Source organism: Eleutherodactylus coqui, chromosome 8 (assembly GCF_035609145.1).
Source record: "Eleutherodactylus coqui strain aEleCoq1 chromosome 8, aEleCoq1.hap1, whole genome shotgun sequence".
NCBI classification, from domain to species: Eukaryota; Metazoa; Chordata; class Amphibia; order Anura; family Eleutherodactylidae; genus Eleutherodactylus; species Eleutherodactylus coqui.
In genome coordinates this window covers 100,961,276-100,982,913 of record NC_089844.1, presented here as the reverse complement: position 1 = coordinate 100,982,913, position 21,638 = coordinate 100,961,276, and the positions used below count along the sequence as shown (strand labels likewise).

The 21,638-nt window shown below is 39.1% G+C and overlaps 1 protein-coding gene across 1 annotated transcript in view; it reads left to right on the top strand.

Annotated features, from left to right (window-relative positions):
* The window catches only part of LOC136577905 (ectonucleotide pyrophosphatase/phosphodiesterase family member 7-like), a 72,721-nt gene extending 55,640 nt beyond the window's left edge, over positions 1 to 17,081 (top strand). Inside the window, exons 4-9 of the mRNA XM_066577822.1 lie at positions 272 to 464; positions 3,304 to 3,449; positions 4,915 to 5,541; positions 10,225 to 10,489; positions 13,289 to 13,394; positions 17,057 to 17,081. Of these exons, the coding sequence (XP_066433919.1) occupies positions 272 to 464; positions 3,304 to 3,449; positions 4,915 to 5,541; positions 10,225 to 10,489; positions 13,289 to 13,394; positions 17,057 to 17,081 (1,362 nt within the window). The remainder of the gene's footprint in view (positions 1 to 271; positions 465 to 3,303; positions 3,450 to 4,914; positions 5,542 to 10,224; positions 10,490 to 13,288; positions 13,395 to 17,056) is intronic.
* Positions 17,082 to 21,638: the final 4,557 nt, after the last annotated feature.

Genomic DNA, 21,638 nt, shown 5'->3' with positions numbered 1-21,638 from the left:
TAATTATTGTTGGTGCAAGTGATTTGCTGATAATCAGTTTATTGGTGCCTTATAGTGAGCAAATAGCTAGATATGTAATACAGGATGGAGGTAAAATGCTCAGGCAGGTTTTTCCTTAAGTGAGCTTTGGCCTGATAAGTGATTTATAAGAAGCACATAAAGACTTCTTAGTTACAGTCTGCAGATCCTAGCTTACTGTCAATACATCACCATGCAAACCAATAAGACTGTAATATTATTTTTAATTTTTTTCACCATCATTTTTTGCAAGCCAATTTTCAGGAACAGAAAAACAACTCATAACAAGCTACTTGTAATTTCCTTTGATGGATTTCGATGGAATTATGATCAAGATGTTGATACTCCACTCCTCGACTACTTGGCAGAGATTGGTGTAAAGGCAAAATACATCACTCCACCTTATGTAACAATGACATCCCCCTCGCACTTCACCACAATCACTGGTAAGTCTTGAAAGTTGCTAGATGTATTCCTAGTGTTGAGTTTCACAAATTGATCACCAAGTGGTAATATAGCAAAATGTATCAAAATATTTTCTAAATAACACATGCATGGCTTCCAGAGGATAATTATCAAATGACTAATTGTATGCTTCACTTGGACCAGTATACTATAGGTGTATATACAGCTGAGGGATTGCATTCACCAGTGATAACAGCAGATAATAAATACAGTTCTGATATATGATATAGCAGTATATGACAGTATGGTCATTTGATGAGTATTCGACCACATTAAGCTCATAAATGAGCCAACTGAAATCTCAATTCATTTGGAGTATGTTTATGGGTGACCCTAAACATAAAGACAGCTAGCTCTTGTATTTACTTTTGCATTCACCACAGCATCCATAGACATCAGATTTCAAGCGTCATTGTGCTTATATGGACTAATAGGCATATGAAGGAATAGTAGTGCCCCACAGACTTTTATTATTACCATATTACAAAGTTTGACAATGTTCACATTGGAGTGTATCAGTCATGTGCAACCCTCCTCTGTGTCCCCTTTCTCAAGCCAAGAATAAAAAAAGGCCTAACTAGAGCAGGGGCGTATTCAGACATTTTACTTGGCAGGGAGGTCCCTGATTTGCCTGCTGCCACTATCCTGCAATGTCTAGTAGTTTCCCAGCCCCTCTCTGTCCAACATGATAGTGTGAACCAGTAGCCACCATTCATCCTCCTCTACTTCTATTAAGAGTTGGAGGAGGAGAAGGAGAGACACATGTTTGCAGCACCTGAAATCAGCCATGCTCACTATTGTCAGGATTATCTCCTCTTCAGGCTCTTTTGACTAACTATCCATCTTCTTTGAATTGCTCCCAGGAATAAAACCGAAGATCAGACCCCAAAATTAATCTCAACCTCAGACTAGACCCCAACATTTATTCAGACGTAAGATCAGACCCTCTAAATAAATACAGATCTCAGACTTGACCCCAGTCAAACCCTTAAATAAATACAGACCCCAGAACCCCTAAGCTAATACAAACATTAGAATCCATAAACTACTGTAATACAGATCCCAGACCAGATCCATCAGATGCCAGAACAGATCCCCAAAATAATTCAAACTCCTGACCTAACACCAAAATTAAAAAAAAACACTGTTCAAACGAGATATACAAATGGAGTTGAATTGATAATGGTAGCAGGAAATATTGCTTTTAATACTATATGTGTTTTAAAGGTTCCACTTTTGTACCCAGGCAATTACTAACCAAGAGCTTTTCAATGATGTAGCAATCATATTCTACTGCAAAGGAAACATGCACCGAGGCAAAGTATCTCTACTGCACCTGCTTCCACATCTTAAGAAAATGAATTTCACAATTTGGATCTATCCTACTAAAACTGAGCACCTATATGTCAAGGGGTTGCACAGAACTGAACTATAGATGGCCTGTCCTCAGTATATGTCATCAATAGTTGATCAATGGGGGTGTTAAATTCATGCGGGGTGTGTGAACAGCGACCTACATGAGTGTAGTCGCTAGAAGGCTTGACGGAAAACAGGTAGTGGTATGCACTCACAAATGGACACCAAAACATAAACCGAACATGCAAATGACAGCAACACAGACAATAGGTGGCAAAATACTTACCAAGTGTAGTAATATACAAGCAGATGTTAATATGAATAAATACGAGGTATTGGTTTGTACTTTGGCGAAAATACGTACGTTCACAAGGCCACGTCAAGGGACCTCGATGTCTTGTGAATCCCTATTGTAACAAGATCACTAAACCACAAAAAGGGAACCCTGCATACAAGCGGGTCAATCATCCTAATAGGGACAGCCCCACACTGGAACTTAGCGCCTGGTTCACCCTAGATGGTAACTGGCAGGAACACCAGAGAAGGACATAACACACTAGGTGTCTGCACATCAACAAACAGACAAAACAAGGGCTTGGCATCTGTCTACCAGGACAAGGCTTGGGCATTCGCACACCAATGGCTGGTTGGAGAACTCCACACCATCAGCACCCAAATCAACCACAGTTGCTCCTGGAAAACAATAAAACTGCAGGTCCCAGAAGCAGAACGTTACAGGGGGTCTGCCATTTGTGACCCCAGGTGATCAGCTGTTATCCGTCTCGCTGTCAGTGTGTACAGAGCAGGCCAGGTTGCTAATGTAGGTACACCTACTACTGAATTCAGTGGGAACAGTGACTACAACATCAACTCAGGCCACTGCCAAGTCTACGGAACACTCAGATGCCGACTCTGTCCACACTGATAGCAAGCCAATGCAGCAGGCTCATTGCTGATTAACTATTGATGACCTAGGATAGATCGTCAATAATTCACTTCCAGACAACTTCTTTAACATAAACTACCTTCTAAAAATGCTGAGTTACTGTCGGAGACATCATGAGCTATAGAGATTCACACGCGAAACCAATCCAACCATATTTCCTACTAAACACCATCCCCATCTCTGTCTCATAGTTTTTCATTCAGTTTCCTGCTGCTACAAAATAACCTCAGGCAGATGTATTCAGCTCCTCCACATTAAATCTGCTGATCACACTGCAGATAATTTCTTTTGTTGAATTTGTTATTCGTGAGTTTCATAATTGGTAATTCCCCCAAAGCAAATTACACATTTCCATTACAGTAAATTATATCCCAATGCAGTTTCCAAGCTTTAAAAATATAATACTATTTAATTATTATGCTCTATATAAAAGTGCTCAACCACCTACTTGTGTTGCTTGCTTTTTTTCTACTTTTGAAAGTTGCCTTCTGTACTATTAAATGACCTAAATTTTACAGGCCGCTGGATTGAAGATCATGGTGTTATCCACAATATGATGTTTAATCCTCAAACCCTTCGGAAATTCTCCATCAAGGCAACCCAAAATATGTCAGAATGGTGGGACAATGGAGTGCTTCCACTATGGATCACTGCGCAGAATCAGGTGACATAAAGTACTACAAGGGTACATCCACACATATACTATGTATTTCTCATGCAGATATGTACACTGAATAACTGCAGCGGATTACATTATTGGGCATGGGGATGAAATCTGAACCATTCTCATCCACGCACTACAAGAATTTTTCTGGACAGAAGTTCACCTGCGGTGCAAAGTTTTTAGTTTGATCAGTAGCAAGACAGATACTTTCTGATGACCTACCTAACTATACTAATGCTTCAATTTTTGAATAGATTTTCCAGGCTACTTGATGACCTAGCCACAGGAGAATAGGTGATCGATCAGGGTCCAAAGCGGTGGATCCTAGTTAATCAGCTATTTATGACCTGTCCTCTGGATAGGTCATCAAGAAAAATAACCCATAAAACTCCATTAACCTATACATATCTGCCAAAAATTACTATATATAAAATGGTCAGAGCAGTGACATATTTTGATGAATTTTGATTTACCAATAGGGAGTAATATTTTAACAATTACATAAACACTCGTTTGGAGCAGAAGTGGTGCAAAAAATGATCCACACATATATGTACCCTGTTTAGATTATATAGGGACAATATTTTATTTGCTCTCTGGACTTACATATATTTTAGAATGGACTTTCTAATGGTGGTCCACGAATATGTTGTAAGACCCAAATTATGTCCGCATTTTTTGTGGACGTAATGCGGACAGCATAAACCCTATTAATTTACCTTGAGGTATTCAAATGAGCGCTTTTTTCAAATCTCCTTTTTAAAAGCAAAGATAATCCTTTAAACAACTGAAAGATTTAAAGATTTAGTTAACTATTTGCATAAAGTGTTAATGGCCATCAACACTTTGTCATCTTCATTTGCATGAAAAAGAGCCTCCAGGAGCTGTTTGCGGAGCCCAGCATGTGTTTAAATACACGCCCAGCTATGCAAACAGCTGCATTGCTCTTCTTGTGGCTGCCGGCAGATTGCATTATTCTCCTTCGGCTAGTATAACATGCCGTGGGGAGAACAGCATGTGGTCTATTGAGAGATAAATGTGTTTGCTTTATCTCTCGGTGGCTGAACGATGGATTTTAAGTTGACCTTAAAATCATCATTCAAATGAAAAGTGCACAATGTCCATGTTTGCATGTAACATTTATCGTTCACTTTCGGCCGTTTGTGGTGTGAAAGTTTGTGCTGAAAAAACTCATATACCTTCTCTACACTGGAGTAGCTGTGCGACTTTCTTAAAAAGTCACACGTAATAAATCAGGTCTAAACCGCTGTGCCACCTAATTCATGCACACAAATTAAGACTAAAATAATAGTGGCATGACCTGGCGTACAGATTTAAAAAACAGGCGCACAAGTTTCATGAATCAGGTACACAGTAATCAGACCAAAGACAAAAATCGCATTTTAGGACAAAATCCGGCCACAATGACTTTGATAAATCTACCCCATTGTTTTTGTCATTTCAGGGCTTGAAAGCTGGTTCTTTTCACTACCCAGGGGGAAATGCTAACTACAGTGGTCAAACAGTCTATAAAGCATTGGCAGAGGCATTTGACCACCCTGACGGTGATGAAAAGGAGTGGAGAGATAACATAGATATTGTCATGAAATGGTTCAATGAAGATGGTTTGGACTTTGTAACACTTTTTTATGGAGAACCTGATGTAACAGGACACCTGCATGGTCCAGAAACAGAACAGAGAAGAACAATTATTAAACAAATAGATAGAACTATTGGATATCTTTTAGAAGCAATTGAAAAAAATAAGCTCAAAGATAAATTAAATGTCATCATTACATCGGATCATGGCATGACCACAGTAAAGAAAGAGCCTGATGTAAAAGAAATTCGGCTGTCAGATCACATTAACTTCAAGGATACTGTTAAGTTTGACATCTTAGACTATGGTGGCTTTGGAATGATTCTACCAAAAGAAGGCAAGGAAGAAGAATTATATCAGGCTCTTAAAGTTGCACACCCCAATTTACATGTGTATAAGAAGCAGGAATTTCCAGAAGGTTTCCATTATTCCAAACATGAAAGGGTTTTACCAATCTTGCTTTATGGAGATCTTGGCTACAGCGTAAATGGTGTAAGTATTATTATGGAAGCATTTATTTCTCCAGTATACAATAATCTTTTTGCTTTAAAATAATTTGCCTTTGATATTTTTGGCTATATGTTTGATTTTAAAGGGGTTGTTGAGCTCTAAAAGATTGATAACATATCTTTAGGACAGGTCATCAATAACTGATCGGTGAGGGTGTGCCACTTAAGATGTCCTTGGATCAGCTGTTCGCCAAAGCACTCACACAGTGTATGGAGAAGCAAGCAGATAACTGCACGTCATGCAGTGACCTGGCATGGTATTATAGGCACAGCTCCCATTGACAGGCACAGCTCCCACACTGTGACAGAAGCCCATGAACAGCTGATTGCTGGGGGTCCCAATTGGCAGAGCTCTGCTGATCAGCTTTTGATGAACTATCCCGACGATATGGCATCAATTTTTTTAGAGCTGGAAAGTCCCTTTAAGCAACTGTTGCAATAGATGTTGATGAATCATACTAATTAGAACGTGTGCCTACATTTTTTGATCATGTAGTGTATATATAAGTCCACCAAAAGTGATAGTAAAAAAAAAATTTGCAGATAGGTTACAAGAATGTCCCCATTCAGAATAAGTCCAGGAAAACCCTTTTAAAATTTGCACTGCAAGGTCCTGGGATGGATTCACGCTAGCGTGTAATCTCCATTTTGGCTTTCCATCTCTCTGTTCTATTTTTGGAGCAGAGACGGAATTAAAACAGAACTAAACAGATCCATTTTATCACCATAGATTTAAATGTTGTTTTTTTTTTTTAAATGGAAGTCAAACGGAAAGCTTTCCGTTTGTTTCAACTCCATTTTGGTTAAAACAGAAGAAATTGCACCAAAGACTGCTATTTATTTCATTTAAAAAAAAAGGAAAGGAAACCCACTGGAACAGAAGCAATTAGAAAGCTTTCCATTACATTCCATTAAAAAGAAACAAACATTGAAATAAATGGCGGTAAAAACGGATCTGTTTAATTTAGTTTTAATGCTGTCTCTCAGAGAGACAGAAAGCCAAACGGCTCCATTTTATTTTCTCGTGCACTATATGTACTGTACAGTATCCTTAAAAAGCTCCTGTCCTCACCATAGAAAGTGATTTACATATTCCAGCAGCTCTTTCTGGCTTTTATATGTGAGGACTTACTTTATCTGTATTAGTTATAACTTTAATTCTCTTTAATATTCATTTTGTAAACTTTTTGGATGATATTTTGGAACTCATTACCCGTTTTCTATAAAGTTATGTCTTCAACGTACAATATTTTCAACATATAAAGGTCATCCTGGAACCAATTAATATGATATGTTGATGGACCACTGTTATAGTTCTTGTGTAAAGAGTCCATTACAAAAGCTGACGCATTTCCCTGGGGTGAGTGATAAATTGTACCTCTATTATTATGGTCACTTTCATGGCTCACCATTTCAAGATGGCTTTGGATGCAAGAGGATAAAACTATATCTGAGCCATAGTTGTATCATTTTACAATCAGTCTGAAATTAGTATGAATATCTATGATACATTAAAATCCATGAACTTGCAAAAAAAAAAACCTGCTCAGTCTACAACAAGCAGATGGAGGGATTAATAAAGCGCCACAGAACAGACAAAGATTATGTACTGTCAGCAGAAGACAAGTTATTCAGGTTAATAAACTTATTCCATCAGACATGATATGTCCAGTTCTAGCTCAGCAGTCAGCACAACTCTGATAGCTGATACTCTAGAAAGCAAATTATCTCACTAAAGACTTATATTACAATTTCTTGCAATTTGGTAAATGTTGCAATTATTTCTGTACATCAAAGAATAATATTTTATAATCTGTACCAACCAATTTTAAACTAATTGCATTCAGAAAGAGTAAATTGTAAGTTATCCTAAAACTATAAGAACATTTATTAGAACTCAATGCTTTCACTGTTCTTGTGTTAGCGCAAAATTGTATAAGAAAAGAGAAAGTTATACACTAACCTACAAACTTGTAAATCAAACCTGGATGCTGGACATCATGTAATATTACCAGTAGATGCATCCAAAGTTTTTCATTGTGTAAAACAATTTCTTGCGAGTTTTGGAGAAGTTCGGTTTTGGATCAAAATTTAGAGCGTGGTTCTATTTGTTATATAACAATCTCTACACAAGAGTGTCAGTTTATGATTTGTAATTGCCAATTTTATATACGTTTGGGTAGTAGAAAGAGGTGCCCATTATTACGTCTTTTATATACATAAACAGGATTTTACAAGATACACAACTTTTTTTACTACTGTCGAATGTTGTAATACAAAAAAAGTCCTACTCACTTTCTTGAGTGGCTTCCTATATATCACTGGAGCCCTGATTCCCGCTGCATCGATCCCTGAAGATGCCAGCTGTGGTCACATGCCATTCATTATGCACATGACTTCTCAGTCAATCAGAGAGACTTTAGCGGTCTGGCATGTGAAAGCAACCAGCTTCTTTTGGGTTTTGTGTGGCGGAGATCAGGGCTCGAGCACCATCGTGAAATGTTGAGAAAGAAAGAAAAAAGGCATACACAGCTTCTTCAGTGGTTTCCCCCACTGAAGAAGCTGTGTATGCCTTTTTTCTTTCTTTCTCAACATTCCCCGATGGTTAAAAAAATGTTGGATTCCTGGAAAATCCCATTAATTACAAAACTGTTAGCTCATTTGATTTGACATTGCATAGATATTAAAGGATAAAACTGATAAAATCACTCTCACTAAGGTCCGATGTCCATGGATGGATCGGATTCCGCATGCGGGAGCCCGCAGAGGAATCCAACCCTGCCCGTGGCCAAGGTATTTCGCATGTGTGCGGAAGTTTTTTTTAACCCCACTAAAACGGAGCTTGATGTGATTTGTTTTTCGGACTGCTAAAATCCAAGCGGAAGCTCTTGATTTATCAGTTATTTCAGGATATATTTACTGATATTTTTTTATTTTCTGTAGAGGTTCCCTTAATAGGACACATCATTTGTTTCAAAATGAAAGAGGCTGCCTCAAGAATTAAAGCTGACCTATGCGTTCAAATCACTTTAAAGAAATAGGGCCCATTAAGCCAACCAAATATTCAGGCCCTGTGCTGTCCATATGTTCAATGGACAACACATAGCCCTATACTATCCTATGAGGCTACTCCCATGGCTGAGTTTCCCCTGGACTGGAGGTCTGTGTGAAAAGAAAAAAATTCCTACAAGTCCTATGTGTCTTATGTGTTTTCATGGATGAGAATAGGACATGCAATGTCTTGGAGCCGTGAATACTGGGCAGCAAACAGACAGGTGTACTTGGGTATATGTGCAGGCAAAAAAATTCTAGATAATGTATTCTTGTATGCAAGTAGACATGACAGCTAGTGAGTGACTGGATATCATATAAAGAAAGTTTGATTATTCTTAAAATTGCCATACACATGAAGTAGCTCTTAGCCAAACACTTATTTGGTCCACATTTTTTATGCTAATTAAGCATGCATGTTTATTTCAATGGGGAAAGGGCATAAAGGCACTTGAAGACTCCTTCGGCAGAGGGTCATCTCCTAAGGAAACTAAAGGTGGAGCATGCTGAAATCCAGCAGTTCCTCATACATATGAGAACATTATCTGACTTGGTCAATATTAGTGGATTCATCATACTTTTATCATGTGTATGCCAGCTAAAGACAGACATTCCTGTATTTTAAGTTGGTTTAAACCAAGTCCCCAAACAATTTTCTGAAGACTCTTTAGTCAATGTTTTCCTTGGTGGACTGTCTTGTAATATACAGGAGACTGCTCCAAGAAACAACTCACAAATATATCTATCAAAAGTAGCAGACAATTAGATATGCCAACTAAGTCAACCATTATATTTGTCCAGTTCAAATGACGACCTGAGTTTGAGCACCTAAAAGACACTTGACCGTAAACTGTCTATGATGAATCCTCTATTAATTCCATTTGATCCTAGTAGCTGTGACTTCTTACCCGTGAGTACACCTTTTTGTAATATTTACACAACTCTGACACATAATATTGATAAAATGCCACGATCAAAATTGTGGCGTTGTGCCATGATTTTACTGCCATTTCAGACGCAGGTTATGTTAGACAATGCTGTGATCGAGTGCAGGTGTGCGAGGCGCCATTGAAATCAATGGGAGCGTTAAACCGCAATTACTGCGGTATTTAAAACACCATAGTAATTGCGGTAAAAAGCACATGTGTTAAAGTGGCCTTAACCAAAATAGTCTATGACAAGGTACACTAGTGATAAAAATACCAGAACTTAAAGATAACCCTTTTTAAGATGGAAGCTGGCCTGATGATCAATTGATTTAACCTTCCAGTGATCAGTTGTTTCAGCCAGGGAAAACTGCGTCTACATATGTATTTCCTATGAGTTACAGATTATGTAAGGCATGGACAGGCCAGGGCTGTCACGTTCGAAGTCACTCATATATAGGAACTTTCCAATTAGGCAAATATGTAGAGGGGGTATAGGGCACATGGACAGGGATTGGAGAAAAGACACCCTTTTAAGAGAGCAGCTATTTATTCTAGTACAGTTGGCAATACTCATTTATCTTCAGTAAGAACTGTCTTTGCATAAATATGGTTTGCATTGTATCTTTTCCCCAGTTGCCATATGTATCCTGCCCTTTGTTTATAAAACTGTTCTACTCTTTTTTCAGCGACTAATATTATATGTTAATAAGGGAGATCATGGATTTAACAACTCAGAAATGGACATGAAGATGATATTTCGTGCCTTTGGGCCAAATTTTAAAAAGAATTATACTGCAGAACCATTTGATAGCATTCACATATACCCCCTTATGTGCAAACTGTTAGGTGTCATCCCAGAGCCACACAATGGCTCTATTACAGTTACTCAAAATATAACATCTATGGATGTCACAGAAGAGTCGGAGCAGATCAATGACAACATTCAAAATAGTAAGTAACATTTTTTTTTCATAGAATGGTACAGTTGGAAGGGACGTCCAGGGTTGTTGGGTCCAACCCCCTGCTCAAAGCAGAATTCACTAAATATTCCCAGACAGGTGACTGTCCAGCCACTGTTTGAACACTTCCATTGAAGGAAAACTTGCCACCTGGCAACCTATTCCCCTCATTGATCACCCTCACTCTCAAAAAGTTTTTTCCACTATCTAATCTGCATCTCCTCCTTTTCCATTTCATCCCATTGCTTCTAGTCTTTCCTTGTGCAAATGAGAGTAGGTCTGACCCCGTTGCCCTGTGACAGCCCTTCAGATATTTGTAGACAGCTATTAAGTCTCCTCTCAGTCTTCTTTTTTGCAAGCCTAATATTCCCAGATCCTTTAACCGTTTGCAAACTGCTGGCCATCCTGGTAGCTCTTCCTAAAATTTGTCTGTCTTTTATAAATTGGGGTGTCCAGAACTGGACACAGTATTCCAGATGAGGTCTGACTAAGGAAGTTTAGAGGGGAATAATTACCTCACGTGATCTAGACTCTATACTTCTCTTAATACATCTCAGAATTGTGTTTGCCTTTTTTTGCTGCTGTATCACACTGTTGACTCATGTTCAGTCTATGATCTATTAGTCTATCCAATTCTTTTTGATATTTGCTGCTTAGCTCAATTCATTCTGTTTCATTTTTCTTGCCCAGATGTAGGACCTTGCATTTCTGCTTGTTAAATACCATTTTGTTAGTCACCGCCCACTGTTCAAGTTTGCCTATATTTTTTTGAATCCTCTCTCTTCTCTAGTGAAGAGAAAGTATTCAGTTAAAAATTCCTGCGCTCACAGGACCCACTAACTGAATACTTTCTATTTTCTTTGTATGGGGGCACCCTATATTTGGTGAACCCCAGGAAATCCAGCAGCTCTCCTCTGGATAAGCGGATGCCATTGGACATAGGACCACACAGAAATTAATCCCCAGGTGAGACGGCTGGTACTCCAGGGTGCCAGCAGTCTATACCAGGTGAGACTTCCTTAAATTAATTTTTTTATCTGGCGCTCCCTCAACGACACATATTTTCTCTCTTCTCTAGTGTTAGCTATCCCTAGCTTTGTGTCGTCGGCAAATTTGATCAGTTTCCCCTCAATTCCCTCCTTCAGATCATTTATAAAAATGTTGAACAACACTGGGCCTAGGACAGAGCCTTGTGGAACCCCACTTGATATATTCTTCCAATTGGATGTGCAGCCATTTATGACCACTCTTTGAGTACAATCACTCAGCCACTTCTGAATCCACCTAACAGTTGCCTTGTCAATCCCAAACTTGGTAATTTTTTCAATAAGGATGGTGTACTTTGTCAAATGTTTTACTAAAGTGAAGATATACTGTATCTACAATATTTCCCTGATCAACCCAGTCAGTGTATCTGTCATAGAAGGAAATTAGATTTGTCTGGCAATGCTTGTTTGTTACAAACCCATGCTAGCTCTGGTTAATTACTCCATTCTCATGCAAGCACTTTGAATAAATTGTTCAAAGATCTTTCCCCGTATAAATATCAGGCTCACAGGCCTATAATTTCCTGGATCCACATTCTTCCCTTATTTTTGAAACTAGGGACAACATTTGCCCTTTTCCAATCTTCTGGGACTTCTCCTTTTCTCCATGAATTTTCAAAGATTATAGCGAGTGGTTCAGCCATTACCTCCGCTGCTTCCTTCAGTATCCTGGGAAGTAATTCATCTAAACCTGGAGACTTGAATTCATTTAAGTTAGCTAAGTGTTCCATCACCATCTCTCTGCTTACGGATAGCCTGCGCTTTTTTATTTCCCCCATGTACAGGAAAGATCAGTTGATGTTGCATTTTCTTTCTGAGAGAAAACAGATACAAGATAGAAATTCAAAAATGTTCGCCCTTCTCAACATCATTTTTAACCAATTCACCATTTTCCATCCTATAGCATCTTTGACTTTTCTTTTGCTTTTAACATACCCCCAAATTCCTCTTTAATGCTTTTTGGCCTGTGTTGCAATTCATTATCAGCTTTAGTTTTCCTACCCCCCCCCCCCCCCCTTTCTATTTGCTAGACATATTTTTCTTCTTTTTTAGCTTGTGTGTAAGTTCTGTCTTCATCCATCCTGGGCTGTTTTAATGCTTTCCATTCTTCCTTCTTTTAGGAATTGTTAACAATTGTGCTTTGAGAATCTCATTTTGCCTTATTACCCAACCTTTTTGGACATTTCTTTCCTTAAGAACATCAAGCCATTGGATCCTTCCTAACTAGAGATGAGCGAGCACCAAAATGCTCAGGTGCTCATTACTCGAGCCAAGCTTTTTGTAATGCTCGAGAGCTCATTTCGAGTAATGAACCCCATTGAAGTCAAGGTAGAAGATAAAACAACGGGATCTGCTATCTTGGACCTAATTATTACTATCAGGGAGGAAATGGTTGAGGAAGTAAGGGTGGCTGGGACCTTAAGAGGCAGCAATCATGTTATCATTGAATTTTTGAATAACAAGGGAAGGAAGACCCGAGAAGACTCAGACTTCAAGGTTGGATTTCAGAAAGACAGAATTAATGCAATCAGAAAGAGGTTAGAGGTTAAAGATGAGAAAGCATGCTCGTACGAGCTTGATGCTCGATCGAGTATTAGCATACTCGAAAGTACTCGTTACTTGAGCGAGCACCACGTGGTGCTCACGTGCTCAAGAAAATTTCACACTCTCCTACATTGTTAGTGATTGCACACTGATATAAAATGTTGTACCATAACCATTTTGTATTCTGTTATATTCTATAGGTGATGCAATATTTGTGGCAACATATGTGCTATCTTCAATATGTGGAGTGCTCCTGCTATTTTTCTTAATTTATGTGCCATACACAGCTGTGAAGCGGAAGAAGGGGTAAATACTGAGAAATAAAATTTATTATTAGGCTTCCTTCAAACACTTTTTTGTGACATCTCTTTACCCTAAAAACGCATGTTTAAATAACCAGTGTTTTCCTAACTGGTATATGTGTACTTAACAAGTGTTTGGGTAGAGTTTTTAGTACACACATTTCAAACATGTATTTTTTTCTGCCGTTATTCATGCCCTATAGGTTTATGCAAAATGTAAGAAAAATGGCAAAATCGATAGGCTGCTGTGATTGATTGCTAATGCAATGAACAAATTGTTTTACTGTATATTAGTACCGACACTAAAAAATGATGAAATGCAAATGGAAAAAGGAACAATGCCTCTGCTGCACCACCTACTAGAAGGCACAGGAAAAGAAAGGATATGAAAAAATCCTGTGCTCTTACTGTACGAGTAGATAGAAGTAAAGAAAATATTTTCCGCTAACTTCTGTGAGGAGTCTGCAAGGGCCAGCAGATCTCCTCAAAAATCCAGGTTCACTTATAGAAAGTCACAAATGGGACACAATTTGTTTGTGTAATTGGGTATTTGTGCAAGAATTTGTTACTTTTCTCCTTTCTGCAACCGCCTCGACACTTTTTCTAAAAGTGGGCAGAGTTTGTGGATTGACAGATTTATGTATAATTTATGCCAGAAATTAACATAAAGTATACAAGAAATGCACGTCATATCGGACCTGGCGTGCATTTCTGTATTGGCGTACTGACCTGCCAGGAATGCACTGAATATAAGGAGAGGTGCCTAAATCTCCCCATGCTGCAGAAAATTGAAAAGCACTGCAGACTCAAAATCCTCAACTTGTCTATTTATACTATGGATGTCAACCCATTTTCCGCAATTAAAAAAGGTGACCAAATGTATACCATTTAGGTGTGGATTTAACCACTGTAGATTTAAAGCCTGGAGCAGTTATGCGCCATATGAAGGCACCCTAACTTTCTTGAGAAATAGTAAGTAGTGAGAAGGTCCTGTAGCTACAGTTGGGCCTGTTGAGGAGGAGCGGTGACCTCAAATCCAACTGAGTTGTTGGGGACAACTTGCAATACTCTAGACTACTGTCTGGCTTGGTCAGTTGGTAGGGAAACGTTTCGATGACCATAGCTTTCCCAGACAAAATCAGTTGTGTGCTGGAGGTACCAAGAGTGGAACTTGAGCCCTACCTTTAAAAGCTGGTGCTGGTAGCGAGTGTGATTGGGAATTGCAGAAAGGTGATGTGTTAGACCAGCTCAGGGGTGATTTGAGCTTTCATTCTGCATGTATGCAGGAGCCTGGGAAAGCTGGTTACCAATCCACCTGTATTCTAATGACTCTGCACTTGCGATCCCACTAGAGTGATCGTTCAAGGCTCTGCCATGACAATTGGTAGCGGCGAGTGTGCTCAGATTAATTAATCCATGACAAATCAGCGACAGAGGCGGGATTGGTCGGGGGTTTCTCCTCTCTCTCCCTGACACTGCCATTCGTCCCGGACACTACATTCTGAAAGCGATTGTGTCTGATGGAAAAACCCTTTAAATGCCTATAAAAAGAAAGTAACTGTCATGTGCAATGCAAGTAAACATATACTCCTATCTTTCAATATGGCAAAGATCCAAAACAAATCGATTTCACACATCTCCATCCATTGCATGTGATTTTCACAGCATTATTTTGTAGAAAGCAAACAAATATGTTGCATAGTGTATTTGTGCCTAGACTTTGATGACAGACATTACTTTTATTGATGGTAACTTTCTCTGATTTCTTTACTAAACAAGCTAAAAAATATATTTTAGACAATCTTGTGTGACAACAGCTTAATTAAATTTTTCTTTTCTTTTCTTTTTTTTTGCTGTAGAAAGATGTGAGAAAGAAATCAGAAAAGACATGGAGGACATTAAAAAAAACAACCAACCACAGACGTCACTATAGAATATTATTATTAGTTCATTCTTCTATGCAAAGCAAGATTGCAAAAGAAAATCAGTTGCATGGGATAGATATATCAAGTTTGGAAAAACACTTGTATTCAGTATGCCACCATTTTCACTCTCTCACCGAGCGCATTCATTCTAGTCTACAACATGCTTAAGGTCTTAGTCAGACGGGCGTTTTTTCGCGTGATTTGCGGATCGCATGACTGATGCGCATCCGCAAATCGCGTGACCGGTGCCCGAAAATCGCCCGAAAATCTGCTCCTAGCCGCGTTTCATTAGAAACGGGCCGGAGCTGTCCAGCGCATTGCATTCAATGGAGCCGGCAATACAGCCGGCTCCATTGAAAGCAATGCGCTGCGGGCGAGTGTGGGAGGAATTGTCGGGAAGGGCTTAAATATATAAGCCCTTCCCTGCAATTCATCCAGAAAATTCAATGGGCAAACATCATTCTTCTCTGCCACAGCTGTTACAGCTGTGGCAGAGAAGAATGATTTGTCTTCTATATGTTCTCAATGGGGTCGGCGCTGCTGTATATAGAGAAGAGAACAGGAATCGCAGATCGCAGATAGGTGCGATCTGCGATTTCTGTTCTATTATTTATCGGACGAGCGCATAAAAAGCGCTCATGTGTCCGATACCATTGCAAAGCAATGGTTTTTAAAAAAGCGCCGGACGGATGCGCATTCGCAAATCGCGCACAAAAACGCCCGTCTGACTAAGGCCTAAGAGTGCATTAACACGTTGTAAAAATGCTGTGGTTTTCTTGCAGAATTTCTGCAAGTTCGAGTCACTGAACGGACAGTAGAAAATCTGCAGCATTTCCACAATGTGGTTTCACACACAGACTTTTTCTGAAAAATGTCACATTTTTCATGCCATTTTAATGGCATTTCTGCTTTGTCAAAAAAGCTGTGGTAAGATATTATTTTAAAAGTCTATGCTGAAATTCTGTGATCAGGAATTCAACCAGCTGTTAGTATTCTGTGAACCTGGTTCTCTATCACCTTTGTTTCTGGTTGAACTCTGGTTGCCTGGAAGAAGGTGGCATTTCTAGGAGAGAAGTGAGTTTTATCCTTGAGTAATCAACTCGTAAACTTACTGGAAATTGCAGCTGTTAAGAGTATATCACAGTTATGCCAGACAATGAACACATCTGATTATTGGTATTATAACATGCCAATTTTTGTCATTTCTTTCTCACAACCTCATATGTTTTGGTTGACATATGTGTCAAGTATTTGGTAAGACTTTGGAATGTATTTAGATGCCAAAGTCTTGTCAAAAACTTGATATATTATTCCTTTTGCTTTCTCATATAAATACATTTCAAGAGGATCGGTCAACCCAGACTGTTATTTAAATTAGCAAACATCTGTCTGTTGCTTTAAGATATAGCCTGGATAGCCAACTTTTTGATCTACCTAAATTATAATTTCTCCAACAATTTGGAGGCCCCAGCGAGATGCCAATTTTACTTTTTCTTCACTGAACAAAAGCAGGTGTGTCCTGAAGGAAATCCTGAGTAATTGGGCATATTTGCCTTACAGCTTTTCCTTCTCCTGGGTAAAGGTCCAAGGAGTCAGTTCGGGGAGAGCAAATCAGCAAAAAAGATCTCAAGGTAGATCACTTTTTGCTTCACTTGAATTCATGGTATTTGTACTGTGCTGTCATTCTAACATGCTAATAAATGTTCTGATGCTAATATTACTGTTCTTATTTTTGCTTTAGGAAACTAGAAGAGTGTAAGAGTTAGAACTGAGGGAGTATTGAGTTTTTTATTTTGAATTCCTAACTTTTCATTTTTCAGTCTCACATCTTGCACCTGAGTGAATTGGGTCTATTCATACTGTTATTAATTGGGTGTCCTATTGTATTATGAATGACTGATAGCCAGCTATGTATGGTTTTGGTTATGAAATGTATAAGATGTTTGAGAGACGTCAATGCTTTTCTAGTTACTTCAAATTGTGCCAGGCATAGTAGTCGTATATTGCCTCAGTGGATCAGGCAAGCTGGGTTGTAGACTTATCCTTCTCCTGCAGATTTCAGATGAGCATATTTGTATGCATGGTTCCAGCCACATAGAATTTCTTGGTGGACTGCATATAATGCAAATGTGAATCACAGTGAAGGAAAGAATAGCTTGCCTGGTAACAGTGTGATACACATGCCTGAGAAGATGTGTGCATTTAATGTATGAAAACATAATGGAAGTTTTGCAGAAGTAACTGCACGAACAAGAAGTAAGAGCTTATCATTATACTATGTCTTCTGAACATAGTAAAGTATAAATAACACTTATGTCTGTGAAATACCTATGAATTGGATTGATCTGTACTGTACCGGTGGTTTTATTCTTGCGTTGCTCTTCATTGGCTCAGTGGCATTGTGGTTAGCATACTGAGTGTACAAAGATCAGAAAAAGGGTACCCTACAGCTAGATAATTTTCATAAACATATTTTGCATGGTTTGCCTTGAAAGAATATTCCCTGTGACTTTAGTTAAAAGTAGTACAGGAGTCCCCAGGTTCTTACAAAAGAGCATATAGGTGTTAGATCTCAAGGGTACTATTATAGAGGAAACAAGTTATTTATTGATATCCCTTGGCATGCTGTACCTCACTCACATGCACTAAAATAGATGGAAAATATAAACTAGATACAAACTGGTATATGCCTCATTGGGTTTCAAATATTGAATGTCCAGATAGATGGGCTTACTCAGAAGTTGATTCAAGAACATACCCTTCGGTAACAAAAAATACATGCTTTTTCCCTGAAAAATAAGACCAATCTGAAAATAAGCCCTGTGTTATTTTTGGGGGGAGGCTTTAAATATAAGCCCTACGCTGAAAAAAAGCCCTAGCTGCATTACATTAAAAAAGGCATATATTACCAAGCAGGCTTGGTCCAGGTCCCTCCCACTGCTCTCCATCTTCAATCAATGCCATGGTTCAGCCAATTCATAAGTCCCACCTCCACAACACAACGGTTCTGATTAGTTCTTCCACTGCTGCTCAGCCAATCAATGCAGCGCTTGATGAACTAATACATTTTGTGTGTTTCTTTTATTCACCTTCATCTTTGGTTTACATACAAATTTTTTTCCCTTTCTTTTTTTCTCCTCTTTCTTTGTATTCTTTTGTTTTCTCTCTCTTTTCTTTTTTTGCTTTTTCTAACTTATGTGTGTAGTTTTTGTGTTTGCTGACACTTTTTGAGAGCTTTCTGTGGATCTCCAATACTTTTTAGATTCTTTCTGAGTGTTAATACAATTTTCGCTATCATGCACACTATGTATCATATATCGGCACCCGTGGTTGGCATGCTCCATTGCTTTCTATTACGGAGGCGCCATCTTGTGGTTGGCCATGCTATCTTTATACCCGGAAGTATCCTCTATCAGGAAGAGCTCCTTGTTTTTGAGCCAGCGCCATATTGTGGTTGGCCGAGAAGCTGAATAACATTAGTACCATGGTTGGCACAACCAACAGATAGAAAATGACACCAGCACACGCTGAACCTCTGTTAAAAGAGGGAGGAAACCACTGGGCAGAAAAGTGCATGCTTCTATTGCCGGTTCTGGATCCACCGAACCGGAGACAACATGAACCAAGGTATAGTAGAGATGAAGCAGCATCCAGGGAGATTATTTCAAAATAGAAAACTTTAATCCATCCAGCATAAAACAACGTTTCAACCACTTCAGGTCTGTGGTCTTTCTCAAGTTCAAATGACACAATACATAGACACATACTAATATACAGACAAGACACACCCACTACCCAATACAAATACCCCATACAAAAATGTCAACAATTAAAAAAACTTGTTAGAGATGGAACAGACCCGATGGTTGGACGGACCGGGATGAACAGCCTGGTGTATCATCCGTTTCTCATGATGTCCTAATCACGTATGTGGATTCATCAAACCGCTGCATCGCTATGTCCCTGCTGCGTCGGCGCGGGAGTATATCCAACTCTCGCGTTATCTTCACAGAGCAAACGGGGCAGATGATCTACAACGAATCCCCGTGCGCAGGCGCAGGAATCCATCCGAATCTCGCGATGATGAGGAGAGGAGCGAGAGAGGGGGGAGCAGAAGCTGGCCAGGCGGAGCTACAAATAATGCGCATAGTGTGTGATTCTCCGGCTGTCAAAGAGAGCGAGCCCTCCGTTGCCTGGACAACTAGCAAAACTTATATGTAAAGGTTGGGCTTGCGCAATGCATATAATCCTCCGACTTCCTAAAGCCCCAAACACTCCGTTGTCCTGACATTAACCCTGTGAAGACTCCCACACTGACCAACATCATCAAACAATGTAAGGACAACTGGAACCGACCATAGTGTCACTATCAAAAAATTATTAAACCCATAATGCATTAAATTAGACTTTTAATAAATGCTCATACAGTAATCTGAAATTCAGATGCATTTTTCAATGGTATATTATATTTATCTATGGTCTCTTGTGACACATCCTATCTGACAGGTGGATGGCCCAAAACAAAAAAATTTTTTATATCCCTTAAAAGTTATCATGGATCTATACATGTATAATTATGTCTCCCCTCCTCCAAAGGGTACCCAAGAAAAATCATTATTTTAATTCAGAACAGTTGGAATCGTGACAAAGTCAAAGCGATTTTAAATGCTTTATTACATCCAGATGTTAATACTACACATCAACTGTAGCATAATTAATCATTAAATGGAAGTACCATGGTTTGCAGTGACGCGACCCGCGCATGTGCGGTTTACCGATGATGCTCTTCTGACGTCATGTCCGGTCAAGTACACACAGGGAGGCATAGCGGAACACTGTGTGGAGCCATCCAACACATGGATACAGTCCAGGTTTCGATTTTAATGTGTATGAATTGAATACCTTGTTCTTGTGTTGTCCATGTCAGTCTTTTGTTTCATGTGTAATGTGTTATTCACTGATTAATGAGTTGGAGGAGTGCCCTCCATGTCTGTCTTCACTATATAACATGTGTGTTAATGGCAATGCATCAGGCTTGAAAAAGACTTAGATTAAGTCGAAACGTCGCCATATTTTTATGGAGCAATAAAATCTTTTTCTACAATTTGTACACCGCTGATGCTGCCGCCTCTTTTGGATATTATTGCGTATACTTGGTTAGGTTCATGACCCCATAGGTGGCTTTGCATACTATTGCTGGAACCTCTGCACTAATGTGCATGTATTAGGTGTGCTGCGGGACTCTTCTATAATCTCTACTGAAAACAAAAGCTAGCACCTCTTTTGGGGCAAAAATATTTATAAGATAGGGTCTTATTTTCGGGGAAAAACAGTATTTTGGCTATTGTTGTAGCAGTTTCTCTATCCTTGATTAACTCTCTGTGACTCTGATATTTGTATAAACTTTTAGGGTAGTGCTGCTGCAAGGAGTAGGTCTGCATCTTGTTGTCCTAGAATAAATGGCTACTGAGGTGATTCAGTAGACAGGAACTTTTTGAACATTACATTGAGAGAACTGAATAGAGGGATCGCTACCCTTGACAGTTGTTATGGGAACTGCCTTCACTCGATCAGAACATAAGCCAAAATCGGATACAAAGCATACTATGAAGGATCTAGTGAGGGCAGAGCATGGAAAATGGGCAACTACTAATACAGATGCCATCCTATAAAAGGGCAAACATGTCCAAAACAGGCTGCTTGAATGTAGAAAATTGGTGAAAGTTTGCAGAGAGAGGGTCAATGGATAGAAGCACATGGTTATGGAAAACAAATTGAAGCTTGGGTTCACACACCAGACAAATTCGATTTCCTTAATAGTCACAGTGATGTAGGAGAAAAAGCTGAGATGAAAAGGCTAAATAGGAGTAGAGCAGAACAATCCTTATAGGATTCCTTAGTATCAGCTGAGTTTTCACCCTTGGACCAAGTTGACTGACCTAGGATCTAGTGTCCGGTTGGTCACTGTGTCATCATCAACTCTTCATTGTTTAGGTGGTAACATAGTGCACAGTCCAACAAGTCCGACACACCAAGTTACAAAAATGTTACCTCCAGCTTATAGTATTACATGTTCTACAAATTATGATAATTTGCCTTCTCTACTCAGTAACCTTTCTCTTTGTATGTCACCGGAGAATCTAAGCAGCTTCGGGGTGCTAGGTCACCCAGGGTTGATATTCTCAACACCTGTAAGTAAGTTGGGTAGTTTTATTTTACCTGATCAGGATGGAAGGCATGGATCAGGGTCTTAATGCACTGACATATATACTCAGCAAATGAGCTCACATAAACTTAGCACAACATAAACACCAGAAGAAAGC